This window comes from Hylaeus anthracinus, unplaced genomic scaffold (genome assembly GCF_026225885.1).
Source record: "Hylaeus anthracinus isolate JK02 unplaced genomic scaffold, UHH_iyHylAnth1.0_haploid 4, whole genome shotgun sequence".
Lineage (NCBI taxonomy): Eukaryota > Metazoa > Arthropoda > Insecta > Hymenoptera > Colletidae > Hylaeus > Hylaeus anthracinus.
In genome coordinates this window covers 2,238,947-2,254,262 of record NW_026535289.1, presented here as the reverse complement: position 1 = coordinate 2,254,262, position 15,316 = coordinate 2,238,947, and the positions used below count along the sequence as shown (strand labels likewise).

The 15,316-nt window shown below is 35.1% G+C and overlaps 1 protein-coding gene and 1 long non-coding RNA gene across 12 annotated transcripts in view; one reads left to right on the top strand and one right to left on the bottom strand.

The window, feature by feature from the left end:
- Positions 1 to 1,694: 1,694 nt before the first annotated feature.
- Positions 1,695 to 2,515, bottom strand: LOC128894499 (uncharacterized). Its single transcript, XR_008461581.1, has 3 exons — positions 2,307 to 2,515; positions 2,055 to 2,229; positions 1,695 to 1,885 (listed from the first exon to the last, which is right to left on the bottom strand). It is a non-coding gene; the product is annotated as an uncharacterized LOC128894499 (long non-coding RNA).
- Positions 2,516 to 5,638: 3,123 nt separating this feature from the next.
- LOC128895072 (titin) overlaps positions 5,639 to 15,316 on the top strand; it is a 109,633-nt gene continuing 99,955 nt past the window's right edge. For 10 of the 11 annotated variants that reach the window (XR_008461690.1, XR_008461691.1, XR_008461689.1 and 7 more), the window contains exons 1-8: positions 5,639 to 5,774; positions 8,860 to 9,046; positions 9,618 to 9,810; positions 10,803 to 10,916; positions 11,934 to 12,108; positions 14,001 to 14,101; positions 14,183 to 14,392; positions 15,085 to 15,270. Coding sequence is in view for 8 of the 11 variants with exons in the window: in XM_054157314.1 (XP_054013289.1) it covers positions 8,862 to 9,046; positions 9,618 to 9,810; positions 10,803 to 10,916; positions 11,934 to 12,108; positions 14,001 to 14,101; positions 14,183 to 14,392; positions 15,085 to 15,270 (1,164 nt within the window). In the remaining 3 variants the exon portion in view is untranslated. Of the gene's footprint in view, positions 5,775 to 8,846; positions 9,047 to 9,617; positions 9,811 to 10,802; positions 10,917 to 11,933; positions 12,109 to 14,000; positions 14,102 to 14,182; positions 14,393 to 15,084; positions 15,271 to 15,316 lie in introns of those variants that run through there. The other variant, XM_054157306.1, reaches the window with a different exon arrangement.

Here is a 15,316-nt window from a genome sequence, read left to right as displayed (position 1 = left end):
CAATCGGAAGCAAAACGTCTAACTGTGCAATTTCACTTCACGCGAACAAATTCCGTGATCTTTACATAAGTATTTGTACTCTCTATTTCTATTGAAGAAGTTTGACTAAATTAAATAATAGTTTTGATATTGCCGAATGAATTTTTAATTATAAATATGTACATGTATCAAGAAGCTTATACATGTATATATTGGGTTGTCGAGAAAGTCATGACGTATTTTTTCTTTATTTTTCAAATGTTATTTATTTATATAAAGGACAAAGTTCAATCAATGATACATAGCCCATTTTGTTCGATAACCTTTCGCCACCGTTCAGTGAGTTTCATAATTCCTCGTTTATAGAAGGACCTGTCTTTATTGGCGAAAAACTGACTAAGGTGCTGATTAACAGCCTCATCGGAATCGAACGTTATATCACGCAAAGAAGCTTGAAGAGCGCAAAACAAATGGAAGTCTGATGGCGCAAGATCTGGCGATTATGGTGGGTGTGGTAACACATCCCATCCAAGCTTCAGTAATTTTTTAATTATTGCTTTGATTTTGTCATCATCAACCGCGATGGGTCTCCCTGACCGAGGAGCATCGCTGAGATTAAAATCACTAGCACGCAATTTCGTGAACCATCGTTGGCACTGACGTTCTTGTAAAGCATTGTCACCGTAAACTTTACGCAACTTTTTGCAAGCTTGACTTGCGTTCTTCCTTTTATGAAAGTAAAACAATAGAGTATGGCGAAAATTTCTAAAATTTTCTAAACTCAACCAAATCGGTCAGTCTTTTGTTTAGTACGAAGCTAGAGGTCTTAGTTGTCAAATGACAGCAATCACGTGGTTGCAACTGACTGTAGTACTGCCAAAAGTAAACTAGTGCCACCTGTTGCAGAAATGCGTCACGACTTTTCCGACAACCCACTATTTATATATACATCGACATATTTATACAAATATACACTTGGAAACATCAAACCTACCATTTCATTTAAACAAATTTCTTTAATAGATATAGAGGGTATGAATACTTATGAGACTGACTGTAGATCTCTTACCCTGTAGTATTCAACAATATAGGTGCCTGTTTTGCACCCTCATATTTCAAGAAGTGGGACCATCAAATAATCGAGATCTATGAAGAAAAACTTGAGAGTACCTGACATTTTAGTTAACAGAAATGCACTTTACTGATTGAAATACGATTATATTTACAAAATTCAGAGTATACGATACGTATAATACCACTAATATTTTCTTTATTGTTTTAATTTTGCAGGGATGAATGCTTCGTCATGATAAGATTATATCATTAATGCGCTTCTTTTGATGTATCATCCCACTGTTCTAAATATCAAAGTGCACTATTATAAGATGGCGATACCTTGTTGATTATTAATTTTTTATTATCAATTATTCATCATTTGATTCTTACTAAATTAAATAAACATTCAAACTTCAATTTAGTGATATAAATATCTAAATTATAAATTTACATACATAATTTGATTAAAAGATTTTATTTACTAAATTAATGATTATTTACTAAACTAAATCTGTAAATTTTAATTTAATGATAAAACCAGCAATATCCTTTCACTATGAATTTGACTGTTAATGCTTCCTTCCTTTGTTCCAGAGTAAAAGAGTAATTTACAATAATCTATTCCACAACTTTTTTGTTCATTACCCTTAATACTTAGACAATATATCTACCTATTGATCCTTCCTTTAGGCCATTTTAAGAATATTTCCATTTAATACATCACAGCCTCCTACAACAGTTTTAGCTACACCATACATCAGTCTCTTTAGCTTTGCCATATTTCCACTTTGCAGATGAATTCCATTTAGGTACAAAATAAATCACCTTGAAATGTCCTCGACGTTTCCACCTGGGACCAGAAAAAAACATCATCGCAATGACATCCATGTAAACAAACACCTTTCGTCTGAATTACTTTCTTCTAAAACGAGTTATCCATGTAACCCGATTTAAATGCCCCGCCCTATATGCAGATGATAAAATAGAATACACGAGGGTTTCTTGGCAATTAAACTCACCATCGCGATCACCAGGCGATCGCGTCGACGTCCACGAACTTGAATTTCCGGTGACGTAAAGAGGTGAACGCGTTCGTGACGTCAGTGTCCGATATTCATGAGCATCCGATCCCTCCCTTCCAGGCTGACGCTTTTTGAATTACCTTTATTCCATCATTCTCTGTGGGTATTCCCACTGGAACGTATCATAAGCTTGTATTTACAGAGGCACACCTTGGTTTTCACAGTGATTGGTCAACGCCGGTCACCGACCTTGATTCTTGCACGTGCCATCGAGTAACAAAATGCTTTTACATACACCTCAGAGTGGACAGAAGCCTGAAATTCTTGGCAAAAATCCTGAATGTAGAAGTTGCTTTGAAAGAACTCTTCCTCATCCTATATTGAACTATAATATTTAAGAAATAATCAAGCTCTCGTGTAAACATAATTCACTGAGCCGGTTTAAACTTGAACTTTCATTTAGGTGTTTCTCGTATTCTGCTATCGTTATAAGTTTTATATTGTCACCTTAATATCTGATTATATTTTAAATAATGATATGTTGTTCTTATAGTTTTGTTTTGTTTGTCCTTTATAGATATATGTTTATAATTTATGTGAATTTAAAAAAATGTGTAATATAAATCTTAGAGAAAAATAAAGGAGGTATATATTTTTAATAATGAAATTATCTTTACTTATTGAATAATCCCAGTAGATATCGCATTGTAGAACTGCATTGCTTCTTAAATTAAAAATCTAAATACCCCAAACACAATTAGATGTACTATAACATCTATTTTCAATGTATTCTTTTAAGCACACTTTTGATAAAGTAATATTTGAAGTGTACCTGTATTAAGTTTCTTTTAAGCAATTTTATTCATGGTACAAGCAATAATGCTCCAGTGGAAAACATAAATGAAGACAGGAGTCAGAAAATATAACCGCATTTTATCTGGAATTTTCAAGCCATTATTAATATGTGTACTGTTGTGTTTTAATATTTGATAACATGCAGAATAGTTTCTTGAAATTTGAAAAGATCACTTTTGCTACTCTTGCTACTTTTCCTTCAGGACACTCAATTAGCTCGCAACTTTCGTTTATTAAAACTCTGTTCGTCTTTTTTTGTTCGTTCTATTGGTCAGTCATGTTTGCAGAAAAATGCAGGATCAAGGTTTACGTATCCCCAGAACATCGAACGCTTGGATGTCTTCCCACGTACGTGGATATCAATGCACGCGTACGACGAAAGAATTTGAGGTTTTCTGCTGAACGTGGGAACACGCTACCATCGACCTTCGTGGTCGTCTCGTGTGCCTCAGGGTGGGACCACGTGGCATCCCGTGCTGGTAAACGAAGACGGTACAAAAAGGCGGTACTGGTTTCTCGTACTGGTTGGTAAAAAGTGCTCGAGAACATCCTTCGAGAATGACTTTCTTCGTGCAGTCGACTTGTAATATAGTGAAACTTCCGGTACAAGTGCTCCAGACAATGTTACAGAACTATGGATATGAACTTAACTAATCAACAAAAAGTACCAAAAACAAACAGAAAAGTTTTAATAATAATAATCGTGAAATATTTATTCGTGAAACCTAATGAGTTGAAATTCTTAAATTTCTTTAAAGCTAATGTAAGTAATACCCAGTAAAGTAAAATTTATTGAACAATACTACAGTAGGAAATACACAATTGTTTTGATGGGGACAGTCCAGATTTTTGGGATATTCTGAATAGAATGTTCTATAACATGATCTTAACTGAATGGGCTAAAATGAAGTACGTGCTCTTATAGCTAATTGTAAGATACATAATTGTGTATAGTATTAGACATTGGTCTCTAATTGAATTTATTTTTAGGATATTCTGAATGGAATGTTCTATAATAGAACTTAAACTCAATGGGGTAAAATGGGGTACATGTCCTTATAGGTAATTGTAAGATACATGTGTGTGTATACAGAGTGTCTACGTACAAGTCCGGACATACGCAGCGTGTCAATTTTACAACAAATTTCCAACAAAAAATTATTCTTAGACATTTTCTTTGTGTCGTATTGTTCTCGAGTATTTTCACTTTTAATATTTTTTCTGTGTTTTCGACTTGACACTCTCTAAATGGCCATAACTCCACTAAATTACAGTGCAAACTTAAAAATCAGTACACCATTCGAAAGAGCGTTAAATTTTCCATCTCCCTGATGCAAAATCTAAATCTGTTACGTAGATTTAACAAGTGAAAAATTAAGTCAAACTTTACATTGTGACAATTTTAAAAAAAAATTTGACTTTTTCTCTATCCGTTTTTTGGTTTTAAATACATAATTGTTTGGCGGGCACTCCTCGGGAAAAACTTCCTCAAAGTCTCAACTTTTGAATGGTATAGTAAAAAAAAATTCTACGGTGGTATTTTAGGGAGAAAGTGACGTTTGTTTGCAGAAAAGCGGACGTTTTCAGGTGAAAATCGACATTTTTCAACAAAAATCGACTTGTCACTTTAAAATTAGCTTGACATCGGGTTTGATGTATTTTTTGGAGACACTCCCGAGTCTCCAGAATTAGGAAAAAAACTGGTTTTTTTTACCGTACTGATTTTGTACTGATTTTTAAGTTTGCACTGTAATTTAGTGGAGTTATGGCCGTTTAGGGAGTGTCAAATCGAAAACACAGAATAAATATTAAAGGTGAAAATACTCGAGAACAAAGCGACACAAAGAAAATATCTAAGAGTAATTTTTTGTTGGAAATTTGTTGTAAAATTGACACCCTGCGTATGTCCGGACTTATACGTAGACACCCTGTATATTGTATAATATGTTGGTCTCTTATTGAATTTATATCTCAGAAGCAGTGTATCAGAAAATGGGGATGGTTGGTATGGTGACCTCTATACGTGGGACAGTACTATCACTAGGTATTTAAACAAGTTCTATATGTGTACATGTATGTATGTATTGCCTATTGGTCTCCATTTTGCTTCATGATCCTTTGTCTCGTATTCAATAAATGAGACACTGATGCCAGACAATTTTTAAAAATATATTCCAAAAATAGACTCTGAAAGCTTGCTCCAATTTGGAAATAGTCCTATTTCCAAGACCAAAATTAATACCCAATATTGCAACTCGATAAGCATACGAGCTCTCACCACCATGGTCTCCGAAGAGCAGCCGTTCTTACTTGGTAAAAACAAAACGAGTAGATTTTCGCGAGAGTACAAAAGAGGACTCTGGCTACGGGAGAAAGAGGTCGCGAAAGGAGACGGAAGACTACGAGGAAGAGAAAGGAGTAGGGGAAGACGGTTAATCGGTGCCAGAGTACCGTTGTACCTGAATGGAGCAGCGAGATGGCTTTCGGTTTCCCTGCAGCCTCCGTCGCGGTTGCAGCTACGCTCTCCGCTGTTACTTCGACTTCCACGTACGTGCAGGTGAACGTGTTTGCGTGCACGTGAAAGCGCGCGACAGTTTTCTTTTCCACGATTTCAGTCAACGTTGTTACGCCTTTACGGACATTTCCGCGTGCTATTCCGCTTAGGGTCGAGCGGTACCACGTGCACCTGCGGCCACGATACCGACTCCCCCTCGCAACAGCTGTTGACGGTCCTTTCCCGACACGAGGTTTCCCAGTGCTGGCGATTCCACCGCGTTGTTCCGTGAGATGGTCCTCGAGGATGTTCTGAGCTCGTCCCAACCTGGCCAACTCGACCAACTGGATCCCCGTCGTTTCCTCTCGGTGAGTGCGTGTCGCTCAGTTGATTAACCGTTAAACCCTTTGAGCAGTGAGTGCTTCGTCCCGACTGGAGTGAGTCTTTTCACATATGCAAATGCTTTTCGAAATTTTGTTTGGAGTGTAGTTTCTGGTGATGCGTGAAGTATTGTTTTTATTAGTTATGGAATAGAATGGGATGACGTTTTGAATAGATAAGTTAACCCTCATATGGTGTCATGAGCAAGTGTAGGCTTGATAGATTTAGTTTTTGGTAAAAAGAGAGCAGAAAGATTGATCATTTTTCTAAGACATTGTTATTTTAACTGGTTCTGTGCAATGTTTTCTATTGAAGCGAAGGGAATAAGCAGACGTCTGTGCCACTAATGTTTTCGGAGTTACAAATGTTCGCTTAATCTAATGGACCCTGATACAGTTGAAAGTTACTTTATTGCATCGTAATAATAATATCGAATGATAGAATATTTTCGTTCAAAAAGTGCATCGTTCTAAGGAGGAGGTGTGATCTATAAATTATGTTTTGGTTTCCAAGCTTTTTTCACGTAGATATGGTGCGGATCAAGTGGTGCAATAGTATGCACTTCATTTTCTGAAAATCTTGAAAGACATAATAAAGAATTCTGAGTTAGTTTATTGAATATTTATCGTATTTTAATTAAATTTACTGGTATATTTTTCGGGCGACATGAAAGACATTGTTATAATTATTATCATACTCTTATAGACTCTTATAGGAGTGATCTTTAGATACTGACTTTTGAAAAATTATGCAAGTTGAATAGCAACATAGTCTTATACAAAGCTGGCAGGTTTTGGGCCCAAAACGACTCAACCTTAGTGGTACCAGTATTTAGTATTGTTTTTATACAGGTGAAACATCTCAATTTTGCCAGCTTTTAAATTAATTATTGTGTGTAAAATATAATCTACAAATTTTTACTTCACCCACGATATGTAATTTAGTATAGATACTCGAAAAACAAAGATTCTTTATGCTAACTCAGCTTTATATTATTGATCTACATACTTTGTAATAGTTTGCGTAGTTCAGTCAAGTTTCATGAAAGTCGATATTGCTTATTCTAATATAATTTCCTGATACACAATTTCACATTTTTACATAGTTAATAATATTCTTTGGTTACTTCACAATTTAATAAATTTTTGTTTCTTATTGGCGTTACAAGAAGACGCCATCGCGATGCAATCGCACTTCCTCGTGGCGCCAAAAATTTGCATGCTCGTCGTGTCTTGCAACAGACAGAGATGAGCAAAACAAATTTTCATTCCATTCTAGTTGATTAAATGTTACAATCTGAATAATACAATAATATTACATCTTATATTCAACGAACAAAAATTTATCTAAGTGGCTATTCAATTAATAAACCTGGCTTTTATTAAATATCCGTATATTTGATGTTATTCGTCACTTATTTTATTAATCGAATGAAATATTGCCCCACTTCTGACTTTAATAATATGTAAACACACTATGTCTTTTGTTGCACAATTCAAACGTAAATATGCATTTGTAGCATAGTAAGGCAGGTGAGGACAGGCGTAAATGTACGTTTGTACTGTTGAAAGGGTTAATTGGACAGTATTCGTGACACCGGGCCGGACGTCGTTGCGCGCGAAGAATTTGTTGGTCAAGGTTTCGGTGGGAAGGTGTGACACGACGTCTGGAGCATTCAACTTTCACTGTGCCCTGTGCTCCCTGCGATATGTGCAGCTCGACAAGTTTAATAAGAGTTCATTGTGCATCCTGCTTACCTTAGGAACATTTCTTGAACTTTTAAATATTATAAGAAGCTCTTCAAAAGAAGCTTTAGGATTTTTTTTTTAAATCACAGTGTTCGCTTGCCAGTGTAGACGTGGTGGGCACTTAAACATCATTTTCCATGTTTAATTATGGTTATGCTTACATTTATTTAAATTAAATGAATGGGATATATTCCACAGTATATGAATTTTATATTAAATCAAAATCCTGCAGTCTCTTTTGGACATTTCATACTTTCTAAAGTTGATTAAATTGGCCATTTAAGACGATTTGTAAATGTATGAAGAGAGTAAACAAGAAACAATTAATAATAAAGCCAAGGTAATTTTTATTGGATTTGGGGGAATTCATTTTTGGAGCAATAGTATTTAGAAGGAATGAAATAGGAAGATGTGTGTACAAATGTATCAATCTCCCTGCGGGATGCAATGCAAGAATAAGGAAAATTCTTATCTAATCACATATTATTCCTTATCAGCAAATAAAAGATGTGTTTATTTGTTAGAATGCAAGATAAAAGTTTCGTAATATCCAAGTGAGAATTGAATTGTTCAAATTAATAAGCTCTAGAAATAAATTGCTGTACGTCGGGTTTATTCGTTATCAATTCGAATAAAAGACCCGTTTCTGGTGCAGCCTCGCGCGTGTTTCTACTCGAGAATGCGTCGCAACATGCAAACCACGAGATCGTTTTTACAGTCAACGAACCTGATCACGTGTAACACAATTCCGTCGATCGTGCTACGATCGTGACACCGATCGTTGGCCAGGTCGGTTCACCGCGCACCGTCTTGCATTACATCAGTTATGCGACGCACGACGGTCAGTTGATCGTAAATTAAGTGACTTCTTGCCCGGTAATATGTGTGCTTAGCCTCAGAATTGTATCTTTTTATATAAAGTATAACTATTTATTTGCAACGTTTATTCGATCGAATAATTAAAATGTAATTTATTCAGCGTAGAATACTTAGGTCTAAAACTGAAAGTCTATTTTATATTTACTTCCAGTATTAATTCAATTGAACAAATAAATTTTTTATTCATGACTCCTGAAATACTTAATTTTATGTTTGAAAGTTTAATTTTTATTTTTCTGTGACGTTTATTTAACTGAAGAACTAAATTGTAATTTAATCATTGTAAAATACTTAATTTTATAATTGAAAAATTAATTTTTCTTTAACGAGCAACGAAGAAATAGTAGATTATATTTTATTCGTTCTTTGATATTTGTATGTAGAGAAGAATTTTGCCCATCTCTGGATTATTTGAGTCGTGGAGTAACGTTTGAAATTCATTCAGTCATGCCCACGAAGAATCTGGAGGCGGTGGACATTCTGGAAGCCCTCGAATCGAAGCTCGCGTACATTCCAGGGGGGCGTGATCCAGAAGGAAGACCTTTGATAGTCGTCAACGTACCGTCAGAATTACAACCCACTACAAAACCACGATTGGAGTGTCTCTTTGCGTACTTCTTGTCAATTTTTAGGTAATCATAAATCACAATGTAATGTTAACAAATCGATATACTTAGACGTAATGTATGAGGTGTTCTCTCGACATCTTTCTTGCATTATGTAATAATAATAGTATTAGTATATTACATATTACGTTATAATAGTATTAGTAATAGTATTAGTAAAGCGATAGTTACATACCATATAACGTTGACCTACAATGTTAACAAAATTAAGTAGAACAAAGAAAGCAAAGAAAAAAAGGAAGAATTGCTATTTAAAAAGTAATTAAGAGATAAGTGATATATTTAAGCAATCAAGTAAAAGTTAATGATTAATTAAAGAATATATGAATACAATATTTAATTCACAATTGTCCCAAGAATCAGAATCCAAGAGAAATCAATTTTTGAATTTTATAACACTATACGAACAGAACATGAACACCTGTGATTGAGATCACTTTATAAATGACAAATGAGTAAATAGGATATTTCAGTCGAGGGGACTCAGTTTTCTGGTGAACAAAGATTTACTATGTTGCGATTAAATTGCTGTAGCGTGTTTGGAAGTGGGTCACGAGAAATGTCTGTTCATTGACAGCGAGGAAACGAAGAGGAACGGGTTAGTCCTGATCGTGGATGCACGAAAGGGTGCGTGGCGTGTTGCGAGGTCGTGCATAAGACTGTCGATGATGCTACTAGGACCATCAGCTGCTTCTGTGGTCGTGGTGCGTCCTGAAGGTTTCTGGGACAAACGGGTCGACAGTTGCACGAGGTCCCATAAAGAAGGAGAGGTTGGTATCCAAGCATCTACTAGATTTAATTCTTTCATTATTATAGAATTCATCAAGGGTTCTCTACAGTGCTGTATTTCATTTGGCAAGGGACATTAAATGATTAAAATATTACAGGATTTAGTTTTTAATATCTTGGTAGACTGTCAAAAATGTGGTCTTCTGGAAACCTAAAGAAATTGAATAGTAAAGAAGTATTATTCTTATCAAACATATTTTTATGAGGGTCAACTTTTTACATTCTGATATAATGAATGCATGAATACGTCGGCAATCGATATTGAATTGAAACGTCTCGATAGATCGTTGTGAGGAGTCGAGTTAGTTAAATCGAGAAATAAGGAAAGAAGCAAAGTGAACGGAGACGAGAAGAAAATAAGAGGTATAAGAAAACGAAAAATCGGGAAGGGCATTTTGGTATAAGCGAATTATTTGTATTTAATCAATCTTTACGAAATATAATTACGAAATATAAGCGAATTATCAGTATTCGATTACTCTTTACGGAAAATAGATGAAAGTCATTGGTACCGGTTCCAGAATAACAAAAATAAAAGAGATTGTGTACATATAAGTGTGAAGTTGAGAGAAGAAATAATTGATTAATGAGATTTTCACGTATGCAGTAATTATTTTTAATATTTCATAACATACAGATCCCCATTTTGAAATTCTTACCCAAATGAAAATTTTGATTAATCTCCTTTTAATTCTCTGAATACGCTCACCTCATTTTTCCATTTATATGAAACACTATGTATGTATAGACGTGTACGGTTTTGCGATCTCGGATGTATCAAGTTACATCATTTACAATTTCATCGCTCAGACCAGTTACTCCAGTTTCACTACATGTCAGCCAAGTTTCTCCACATGTGCGATTTCGTTGAAAAAATGAAATCTATTGCAACCACGTGTCACAGTTCGTATAGCGTAAGTCGTCTGTGTACGTTTTGGTATTCATTTTCTTGTCCTGTTTGTTATTATTCCAGCCGACGTACATTACTCTAGGAAGGCTTCCGCTTCACGTTGATTTTGCTCAACTGCCGTATGAACTGGGTGGCAATAAACTGTACGATCACACGGAGTGGATTCAGAACCGCGTGGTAATTCTTAATTAATTAGTATAATTGTGTAGGGCTTCGTGGATATAACATGGTAATTAAAGCCAATTGTAGAATCTACATATTAATGTATTAATTATTCAATTCAATGCATGTGTAAAGTTACAAGGGTGAAGGTACAGTTCTCCTTAGGTTTTAATTATACAGTAGTCATAAAATTGTAGAAATTGGATGTTATATTTTAAAATAAACATAAATGTAATCTAGAAGATAAGTTGGAAAATAAATAACATTAGGTTTAATAATAGCCTTGATAATTTAGAAAATGTTTATTTTTCTTGATTATTAAGGCTTTTCTACTGTTCTATTTGAAGAGGATTGTCAACGAACAGTTTGATATATATTACATTGAAAAATATACATAATACTTAAATAATAAAACTCTACAATTGACTGTATCTAACATAGTGTAACCATGTAGCAATAAAATTTGTGAATCTAAAGGATCATCAACATTATAATAAATTTTCACTGTTGGTCTCTACTAAATGCAACTTGAAAGAAATTCCTTCCTCATTTTACATCAAGAATTAATTTTTTTTGTACGAGTCATTTCACGTCTAGTTGATCACTATTGATCTTGATACTAGTAATTTTGTTCAAGTAATTAAATGTTGCAATCTATTTGAAAATAAGAGAGATTTAAGTCATCATTTTGCTATTTTCAAGATTGTTAAGAAAATATACACCTTCAAATTCTATACAAAACAATTTTTATCTTCTCTAGTGCTATACAAACGAACATAAATCTGTTCTTCTTTTAATCATCAAGGATCGTCCTGTTGAACTTTTAGTTTTATTGCCAAGGTTAGTCCATTTGAAGAGTCTACATTTATTTCATAACTTCGAAAATAGCAAACCCTCTCTATTTTCCTGGGGCTATAAGATATAACACTTAAATTTCAACAAAATCCCTAACACTAAGTGGAAATTTAATTGATTTAGTACGGAATGATACCTTATATTTTCAATAATACATTCCTTTCATCAATTACATAGAAAGTAGAAGACTATAACAAGGATGCATCGGATCTTATAGCAAGGATGACAGACGTGCACCGAAGACTAACCTGTCTGAACGCGTTTCGGATGTCTGAATCGGACGAGGATTTGGAGTCCTACTGGGAGATGAGCACGAAATTGACGTCTGTTGCCCGACACATTCTTCAGTCAGGTGAGCAAGATCCTTCATAGTCTAATTAACTAAATCTAAGTCCATTCTAATTGTTACTTACATTTTTATATTAATTAGATACTTAACGCCGCATCAACTGCAGTGTGAGCTTATTAGTAACTCAAGAGTAGGTTTACAATTCATTGCATAGTTAGGTTTGCACTTGTTTCTTTTTGTCATGTGTATATTTATTCTTTAACACATTCTCGACCAGTACATATTTCACGTTCCTAATATTACGTTCGAATACTGACGAAAATAATAATATTTTGAAGCTGAACATCGCAAAGTATCGTTAGGGCAAAGATAAAAATTACAAGCTACGTTTTGAAATATCAATGTTGTTGATATGTAGTCTATAAAATAAACAGATTTTCATAATTTTTTCATAACCAGCAATAAAATTTGAAGTGACGTGAATTCACGTCAACAGTCGGGAATGCGTTAATTCGCTAGCACGATTGTAGACATTCAGTTCGTATATTATTTGTTGAATTACGACGAAACCATTACAAATACAGAAAAATGCACTCTCTCCTAATTTGTGGAAAATTGAATGAACCTCATTTTATGTAAGCACCATAACTTCGATACTATCAATCTTTATCGAAATAAAAAGCAGAAATGGCGTCGCCCTCTTTTGTTTACATCGTAGACTCCCAACGTAAAAGATCAAAATTCAAGACATTTTATATACAGTACACAAGTCAGTTTATCTTGCTATATTTTTGTACTTAACTACAGTATTACACGCAGTTTCTCGTAGACTTCGGTTCTGTAGTATCGTCGCCATCTCGAGCGCACAAGAAGTCGTAGCTCAATGGTTATTTCCCGCTCTACCGCGGCACGAGCAATCAAGCTAGTCGCACCGGGAAGATAGACACTTGCAGCTAGATTGTCCGCAAAAATTGAAAAACCGGCTTAACCGGATGTCGAGCATGAGCGTTCCTTGGGAAGCGAGCGCGATCGCGTGTTCGCGGTAACGCGAGGGTGTAAAAACGACGAGCATGGACAATGGGACGTGCATGTCATTTATTATTTCGTCTTCTCACGCGAGACGTCTCGACAGGAGTCTCCTTAGACCTTTCATTTCAAATGTTAGAGTCTGAAGAGATTACCGTTAAAACGTTCCGCTTCGGAATGCGAAAAGACGGATGGAAAACGGTTAACGAATACGTTTTCCAGTTTTGCGGTGAAACGTACGGGAAAACCAATTATAACATAGCAATCAGATACGTCGAAATGGGGTTTAATTTAATTTTATCGCTCTCTATGTTGTTTGCATTAATTGTAATGTTTATAGAAAATAGATTCATTATATATAATTATTGTAGGAGTGCGATATATATGCAATGGTTGCGTGGGAACGTGGTGTGATTTGTTATTTATAATAATCCGGAGTTCAGTTTGGTCGAGACAGTATTAGAAGTCAGGCAATAAATAATTCGTTGTCAAATTGTAATACGTTTTAAAGTCATTAGATTCCTACATTATTAAATGATAATATTGTCTTCATTATTACAATATTCTTATTGCATTGGTAATGAATATTGTTTATTCAGAAGAAAGTTTCTGATTATTCTTTTGTACTCGAGGAACAACTTACAAGTGACAGTCTTTGTTTATCGTAGATTTCGTTGAACCTCGAAGTTTTGTAGCGATATTGGTTCATAAATAGGTTTCTAAGCTGTGAACTGGTACACTTTGAAGTAGTAATAAGATATTTTATTTCCACAACTCTCCAATCATGGTAGAAGAAGGTTTAGTTGTCTAAATTATTAGCTCTCTGTAATGAAACTGTGATTGAGTGCGAAGGGTTAACGCTTTGACTGCAGGAAACTTGTTGCTGGAAATTCGAAGTGGCGCGTAAAAAATATCACCTGTCTTTTCAGGTAGAAATTTAGTGACTTCGATGAGCAGGGATTCCGCGAAGGACGCTTTGGATACTACAAAAGGAATTCACGAACTCATGGACTCTATCGAATTGAAGAAGGTACATTCTGCGCTCAGCGCAAAGAAAACGAAGAAACGCTACTTTCACCTATACAAATTTAGTGTAAAATTTGGTGTTTAGATGGACATTGAAAATTCGTGGTCAGAAATGGAGAGGAACCTGGACACTGCCAGAGTAATCGGTGATCTCGAGAAGGGTGTGTCTCGTGTCACCGACTGGATCCTTGGACCAGCTGACGCAATGCTGAATTCCTGTTGCCAGGTTGGGTTCGATGTTTCCTCCTCGGAAGAGCTACGAAGGCGACACGAGGAATTGGAATTAGAGTGCAGGGTAATGAATAATTAATAAAATTATTGGACACTGAGTAAAATTAATTAACGTGTTATTCAAGGGATCAATACTTAAAATACTTTTAAAGCATATCGTAACGATCATAGAAAATGATATCTCTTCTATAATACAAATATCATTCAAATTCTTGAACTCTGTTTCAACAACTGTGTACTTCAAGATGGTTGAACAAATTCGAGGATATTCGAAAAAAAATATTCGATATTTTTCGAGGATATTCGAAAAAAAATAAAATGTGTTGAACTTTACGCTGTAAAGTAAAGTTCAAATACATCAAGTTTCGTTTAATCACTGTTCATATCAAGGTACTACACAAGAATATATTTTTACCTTTTGTTAGTAAGTTTTGTTTGTAAGTAATTATTCAAGGAAAGCAGTATTTATTATCTTAAGAAATTGAAATGGTTTTTAAAACACTTGAAAAGTCTTGTAAACCTACATTCTGTGAAATGCAGTCTACAGTACAATGACATTCATTTAATTATGGTTTGTAACATGGTGGCACTTAAAAATATACACACTTTGTAACAGGAATGTTCAAGAAATGTAAATAATTGTGTGATTGGTGGCTTAACAGCCAGAGAAAGTAGTAAAGAAAATCAATTGATGCTGTGGGAAAAAAGAAGAAAATATTCTTCTATTACATTCGTTAAAGTCTGTCTTTGTTTCAGGAGACGTATGGTCGATACGCGGAATTGCTCCACAAGATCGACAGTTTGCCAAGCACACGATTGTCAGAAGATCTGAAATCCCAGAGAGACTTCATGGATTTCGTGTGCAGGAGTTTCGCGTCTAGACTCGAGAGGCGACGGAATGTCCTGATCACCTCGCAAAGGTTCTTCAGACTGGTTTCCGAGGTATGTAGTTAACCCTTTCAGACTTGGCGCCCGCAATTGACGACAC